Source organism: Oncorhynchus clarkii, chromosome 8 (assembly GCF_045791955.1).
Source record: "Oncorhynchus clarkii lewisi isolate Uvic-CL-2024 chromosome 8, UVic_Ocla_1.0, whole genome shotgun sequence".
Taxonomy (NCBI): domain Eukaryota; kingdom Metazoa; phylum Chordata; class Actinopteri; order Salmoniformes; family Salmonidae; genus Oncorhynchus; species Oncorhynchus clarkii.
This window is the reverse complement of record NC_092154.1, coordinates 22933008-22940635: the sequence shown is the minus strand read 5'-3', so window position 1 is coordinate 22940635 and position 7628 is coordinate 22933008. Positions and strand designations below refer to the sequence as shown.

General features: G+C 43.5%; 1 protein-coding gene across 1 annotated transcript; it reads right to left on the bottom strand.

Moving 5' to 3' along the window:
- Positions 1–5096: 5096 nt before the first annotated feature.
- Positions 5097–6885, bottom strand: LOC139415587 (hydroxycarboxylic acid receptor 2-like). Its single transcript, XM_071163697.1, has one exon. It carries the CDS (start codon positions 6848–6850, stop codon positions 5909–5911), a length of 942 nt encoding a protein of 313 aa, XP_071019798.1. The 5' UTR covers positions 6851–6885; the 3' UTR covers positions 5097–5908.
- Between the last annotated feature and the right edge of the window lie 743 nt (positions 6886–7628).

The window sequence follows — 7628 nt, the reverse complement described above, 5'->3', positions numbered from 1 at the left end:
CCCGGCACAGCCAGAAGAGGACTGGCCACCCCACATAGCCTGGTTCCTCTCTAGGTTTCTTCCTAGGTTTTGGCCTTTCTAGGGAGTTTTTCCTAGCCACCGTGCTTCTACACCTGCATTGCTTGCTGTTTGGGGTTTTAGGCTGGGTTTCTGTACAGCACTTTGAGATATCAGCTGATGTACGAAGGGCTATATAAATAAATTTGATTTGATTTTGCAAACTTTACAAAACTACCTACTTTTGTTGTAGAGCAATTCACTAAATCATCTCTTTTCAGTTACTTACAATTTACTTTTGCAAGAATTACAGCAATGGCTCCTTCCCTCATTCATTTTGCCTCAGATATGATTGACAGGTAAGGTGTTCTGAGAGGGGAAATTACAAAATTAGGTTACCTAGTGCATGACAGATAAACCCGGCAAAAGTTTATTTTCAGCAAACTTAACATGTGTAAATATTTGTATGAACATAACAAGATTCAACAACTGAGACAGAAACTAAACAAGTTCCACAGACATGTGACTAACAGAAATGTAATAATGTGTCCCTGAACAAAGGGGGGGGGGGGGGGGGGGGGGTCAAAATTAAAAGTAACAGTCAGTATCTGGTGTGGCCACCAGCTGCATTAAGTACTGCAGTGCATCTCCTCCTCATGGACTGCACAAGATTAGCCAGTTCTTGCTGTGAGATGTTACCCCACTCTTCCACCAAGGCACCTGCAAGTTCCTGGACATTTCTGGTGGGAATAGCCCTTACCCTCCGATCCAACAGGTCCTAGACGTACTCAATGGGATTGAGATCCGGGCAATTCTTTGGTAATGGCAGAACACTGACATTCCTGTCTTACAGGAAATCACGCACAGAACGAGCAGTATGGCTGGTGGCATTGTCATGCTGGAGGGTCATGTCAGGATGACCCTACAGGATGGGTAACACATGAGGGAGGAGGAAGTCTTCCCTGTAACGCACAGCGTTGAGATTGCTTGCAATGACAACAAGCTCAGTCCGATGATGCTGTGACACACCGCCCTAGACCATGACGGACCCTCCACTTCCAAATCGATCCCGCTCCAGAGTACATGCCTCGGTGTAACGCTCATTCCTTCGACGATAAACGCGAATCCGACCATCACCCCTGGTGAGACAAAACCATGACTCGTCAGTGAAGAGCACTTTTTGCTAGTCCTGTCTTGTCCAGCGACGGTTGGTTTGTGCCCATAGGCAACGTTGTTGCCGGTGATGTCTGGTGAGGGCCTGCCTTACTACAACAGGCCTACAAGCCCTCAGTCCAGCCTCTCTCAGCCTATTGCGGACAATCTGAGCACTGATGGAGTGATTATGCGTTCCTGGTGTAACTCGGGCAGTTGTTGTGGCCATCCTGTACCTGTCCCGAAGGTGTGATGTTCGGATCAGCTGTTCGTCCTGTCTCCCTGTAGCATTGTTTTAGGCGTCTCACAGTACAGACATTGCAATATATTGCAGTCCTCATGCCTCCTTGCAGCATGCCTAAGGCACATTCATGCAGATCAAATCAAATTTGATTTGCCACATACACATGTTTAGCAGATGTTAATGCGAGTGTAGCGAAATGCTTGTGCTTCTAGTTCCGACAATGCAGTAATATCCAACGAGTAATCTAACATAACAATTTCACAACAATTACCTTATTCACACAAGTGTAAAGGAATGACTAAGAATATGTACATAAAAAAATATATGAATGAGTGATGGCCGAATGGCATAGGCAAGATGCAGTAGATGGTATAGAGTACAGTATATACATATGAGATGAGTAATGTAGGCTATGTAAACATTATATGAAGTGGCATTGTTTAAAGTGCCTAGTGATACATTTATTACATCAATTTTTCCATTATTAAAGTGTCTGGACAGAACGAGCAGTATTCACCCTCTGAATGGCACACATACACAATCCATGGCCCAATTGTCTGAAGGCTGAAAAATCCTTATTTAACCTGTCACCTCCCCGTCATCTACAGTAATTGAAGTGGATTTAACAAGTGACATCAATAAGGGATCATAGGTTTCACCTGGATTTAGCTGGTCAGTCTGTCATGGAAAGAGCAGGTGTTCTTAATGTTTTGTACACTCAGTGTATATATGTGCAAATACTTTTCATTGTTGTGCATAATAGACTGTAAAAACACCAGAAAATGATTGTATTTTTGGACATCTTTTCCCATTTATTCCCACGCATAATACTGTAGCCTAGGCAGCCGCTAGTGGTGCACTTGATCTCCCCTATCATCTAGGCTTAATGTGCTCAGCCGATAATACACTCCTGTCCACGGCCGACCGATTTGTACATCTGGCATTAATACATGTCACACATCAGTTTGCAAACAATGTCAAAAAAAGTATCATTAAGTTAATAACGCCGCGTACAAACATGGTCTCTTTTTTGTTATCTTGAGTAAGGCAGCTCCAAAATGCAGGTGTTTTAGCCTAATGTTTTCTGTGGTGGTGGGGCATGCAGCGGAAAATACGGAGCGTAGGAGTTGGAAATGTTCTCTAGTTGCGCCGTGATTGGCTCAGTGTTCTGTCACGCATGGGGACACTATGTCACTGCAAAATCCTTTTCAATCCTTGTCATATGAAGAGAAATTATAGATAAAACGTATAGGCGCTCATCGTCCATAGGACATAAACATTACACAACAAGTTGGAAATCGCAAATTCAACAATGAGTGGTTTGGAAAAAATCAGTGGTTAACTGCAAGCGTTGCAAAGCAATCACTAGCCTGCTATTCAGTGAAGTGGGTGTGTGGTCCAAGTCTGGGTTTAAGGGTCTCTTTTCCAAGCTGAAAAGGATAAACATTTAAATGCCATGGGCCAGAAAAGGTGGAATACATTGGCCATGCTTTCAATCCAGCATGACTTCTGCCACGTTCAAAACAACTGGAAACTTGGAAATCTCAGACTTCACTGAGTTCAAGACAACTGGGATCTCTTAAAAAAACGAGCTCCAACTGGGAAAACACGTTGTGAACGGTCATCCAAATCGGAATTCCAAGTCAGGAACTCGGGCCTCTTTCTAGAGCTCCGACCTGAAGATCACTGACGTCATGATTTGATCTTGTTTTTTTCCGAGTTCTCAGTTGTCTTGAAAGCACCATAAATCCAGAGAATGCCAGACTTTGATGACACAATTTGATGACAATTTCTTTGCCCACAAAAAGTACCGCGCCACCTTCCAGAGTCCAAAAATGCCTTGTATGCTGCTGCATAAATATGCGATATCCCAAGGAGATATGTAAACTAAGCAAATAAAGAAACACCCCTTTTTCAGGACCCTGTCTTTCAAAGATAATTCGTAAAAATCCAAATAACTTCACAGATCTTCATTGTCAAGGGTTTAAACACTGTTTCCCATGCTTGTTCAATGAACCATAAACAATTAAAGAACATGCACTGTGGAACGGTCGTTAAGACACTAACAGCTTACAGACGGTAGGCAATTAAGGTCAGTTATGAAAACTTAGGACACTAAAGAGGCCTTTCTACAGACTCTGAAAAACACAAAAAGAAAGACGCCAGGGTCCCTGCTCATCTGCGTGAACATGCCTTAGGCATGCTGCAAGGAGGCATGAGGACAGGATAATAAATTGCCATGTCTGTACTGTGAGACGCCTAAGACAGGGAGACAGGATGGACAGCTCATCGTCCTCGCAGTGGCAGACCACGTGTAACAACAACTGCACCGGATCGGTACATCCGAACACCACACCTTCGGGACAGGTAGAGGATGGCCACAACAACTGCCCGAGTTACACCAGGAACGCACAATCCCTCCATCAGTGCTCAGACTGTCCGCAATCGGCTGAGAGAGGCTGGACTGAGGGCTTGTAGGCCTGTTGTAAGGCAGATCCTCACCAGACATCACCGGCAACAACATCGCCTATGGGCACAAACCAACCGTCACTGGACCAGACAGGACTAGCAAAAAGTGCTCTTCACTGGCGAGCTGCGGTTTTGTCTCACCAGGAGTGATGGTTGGATTCGCGTTTATCGTCACCAAGGCCTGTACTCTGGAGCGGGATCGAGTTGGAGGTGGAGTGTCACAGTATCATTGGACTGAGCTTGTTGTCATTGCAGGCAATCTCAACGCTGTGCGTTACAGGGAAGACATCCTCCTCCCTCATGTGTTACCCTTCCTGCAGGCTCATCCTGGCATGACCCTCCAGCATGACAATGCCACCAGCCATACTGCTCGTTCTGTGCGTGATGTCCTGCAAGACAGGAATGTCAGTGTTCTGCCATGGCCAGCAAAGAGCCCGGATCTTAATTTCATTGAGCAGTCTGGGACCTGTTGGATCGGAGGGTGAGGACTAGGGCAATTCCCACCAGAAATGTCCGGGAACTTGCAGATGCCTTGGTGGAAGACTGGGGTAACATCTCACAGCAAGAACTGGCAAATCTTGTGCAGTCCATGAGGAGGAGATGCACTGTAGTACTTAATGCAGCTGGTGGCCACACCGGATACGGACTGTTACTGTTACTTTTTATTTGAACCCCCCCCCCCTTGTTCAGGGACACATTATTACATTTATGTTAGTCACATGTCTGTGGAACTTGTTCAGTTCCTGTCTCAGTTGTTGAATCTTGTGTTCATGCAAATATTTACACATGTTAAGTTTGCTGAAAATAAACACGGTTGATAGTGAGAGGACGTTTCTTTTTTTGCCTAGTTTTTACTGCAGCTAAGAAAGTAATACTAAGTGTATGTTGTGTAGTAAGCTAGGTGTATGTTGTGTAGGTTGCTCATGGAAAACCAGCCATGTCCTGGACACCAACGTCTCCCTACCCGGACAAGTTAACCACCTTCTTCTCCCGCTTTGAGGATAACCCAGTGCCACTGACACGGCCCGCTCCCAAGGACTGTGGGAAGTAGTGGTAGTAGAACTAATAACAATAGCAACACACTTTTTATGGATCATAAGAGTAATATTTATTTGACCCAGACAATTAGTAACAACAGAGTCATTATGAGCTTTTTAACATGAAGGATGACATCACAGGTGAAAGAAACCAGATGACTGATGATAACAGAAACGTAGTGAATCACAGTAGTAGTGAATCACAGTCTGGCTTGGCAAACCAACATGAATGTCTCATCATGAGAACAAATAGGCAGTCCTAATCACGGCTTAATTTTCATGCAAGGAAAACTGGGTCCGGGTATTACTGCAGCATACTGTAAATTATGGTGCATTGTTGGAAAGTGTTCTGGGCAGGGAAAGAATTGCTGTATTTCAAATGGTACTGTAATTCCACCCCACAGAACACAGTACCATACCATATCTTTGGAGTGCCAAAAACCTTTTTACCACTAGTTGGTGCATGTTATTGTTGTTAAATAAAACCATTTAATTAAGAAAAACATGTTTTGAGGCTGCCTTGTAAGAGGCTATATTTGTTGCACCCGTGAGTGAGAACGCTGTATCAATTTAACTCCTATGTGGTTATGTTGCCCCTTCACATTTAAAACAGATTGGAGTGGCAGCAGGCATTTTGCCATGTCCTTTTGGTCTGTTTTGTCCTGTAGTCACTGCCAGTTTGGAAGCCTTTGTTAAGTGTAAGTGATATAAAGCACCAAATATGTGTAAACAATTTTTGACTAGCAGCCAACCTGCTTGCACCAATCCCTTGTAATACAGTACAATCCTGTGAAATACAAACCCATCCCCTCATTGAATTTCATGAATTAATTCTGATTACGGTAGCATTTACTTTTTCACAGTAGCATACAGTCAATTTTACGGTATCGTACTGTGTGTCATAACACAGTACTTGCTTTGATACCACATTTATATTACATTAGGTTAACTGTATTATGAAATACAGAATTTGACTTTCCACTGAGCTTCCTGTAAGTTACTGTCAAATTCAGGGCAACCCCTTTACAGTGTACAGTGCATTGTTATTGCATTTTTTATTTAAGTTGTTTCCTGTCAAGTTAGGGCTGTCAGCTGATTCTGCATCTTTGTTCAGTAGACTGGGGCAATACGTTGTCAGGTAGAGGCTTTTGAACTTAGTGCTGCTTAAGCAGTACACAATTGGGTCCACTAAACAATCCATGTAGGACAAAACCATGAGTCCGTCATAGAGCTGAACAGCTATATTCTCAGCATCCTGTAGATCCTTGATTCTGAAAATCAACAGAACCATTCTAGCTATGGTACAAGGCAAGAAAAAGAAAGAAAATACCAGCATTACTGAGGTGACCAGAAACACTGCTCTGCGCAGCTTGGTATTATCCCCTACGGTCTTCTTTTTTAGTCTGTTAACAATGCGGACCGTGCAGTAGACCAACACAAAGAAAGGGATGAGAATCTGGGTGAAAAACACAACCTCTCTCAGAGTGTCAGTGACGTCCTCGACTAGAGTGTCATCTTCACGCCCATAACTATTACAGCACTCAAAGGACTTCAGCATGGTGGGGATAGTCAGGGGAAGCAGCAGTAGCCAGATGAGGATAGAGATATGAGGAGACCTTTTAAAAGCCTTGGCAAAGTTATTTTTCCCAGGATGAACCACATTGAAATAGCGATCAACTGAAATCACAGTCAGGAAGGCGATACTGGCACCTCGGTTCAGAAACAGCATGAAGAGCATGGCTTTGCAGGTCCCTCCCTCTGTACTCCGCCGATTCCCATTAAGAAAATGATATGCCTTTACTGGCAAACATATAAGCAGAAGAACATCAGCCAAGACGAGATTGAACAGGAAAATGTTGTTGGTTTTAGATTTCCAGAACTTCAGCTTGAAGATGAATAGATAAAGCACTGAGAGGTTGAGCGGCAGAGCCAGGGTAAATTCCATGATCATCACAGAGGCGTAAAATTTGTACAGTGGCAGATTCTCTGCTGTGCAGTTATCACTTGGATGGCAATGGTTTTCATCATTGAAAGCTGTCCCCTTTACAGTCAGAAAAAGTCAGTCAGATCTTGTCAGAATCCTTAACAAGAAGTAAAAACAGTCCTCTAAAGTACTCAACTCCAAAATAGTTCCTCACTTTACAAAACAAGTGAGTCTATTTAAGGGAAGCGAAGCAAGCTCCTAATCCGTGTGTAGACTTGGTGAAACTGAAGGACTGCACTTCAGTCTCTGGAAGTAATTCTCCCCAGCACGCAGGCAGCATACAGTACCCTGTCCATAGGACAACAAGTACTCAGTTGTAAATTGTTCAGACTTGTTGGTTGAGCTACACCTCCCAAGCCTGAATAGGCAAGTCACCACAGAACGAATAGATAAGCAGCTGGTCACACGAGAGAATGAGGACATAGTGGAAAACATTGCATTGACTCAGACAATAACAACCTTTCCCATATTTGTCAACTGTTTATGAGAAGTGACCTCTTTTCTTTGCTAAACACGTCCTTGTATCTCCTTGTGGAATTCCTATATGGAGCAAGTAAGTGCATAGTCATGCTTCCAGTTGCACAACATCCATGGGAATGAAAATGGAGTTGAGGTTTTCATAAAAAAACACATTTGACTAATTAAACAGACAAAGAGCAACAATGTGAAGCAACAGGCAGTTAGTTCCTAGCTGAAAATATCTCAGATGAGCAGGAATGTTAAAAATGCTACAAAATGGTTGTGA

What these genes read in the sequence shown, in the direction of transcription:
- LOC139415587 (XM_071163697.1), bottom strand. Translation starts at nt 6,850, where the DNA reads ATGATCATGGAATTTACCCTGGCTCTGCCGCTCAACCTCTCAGTGCTT.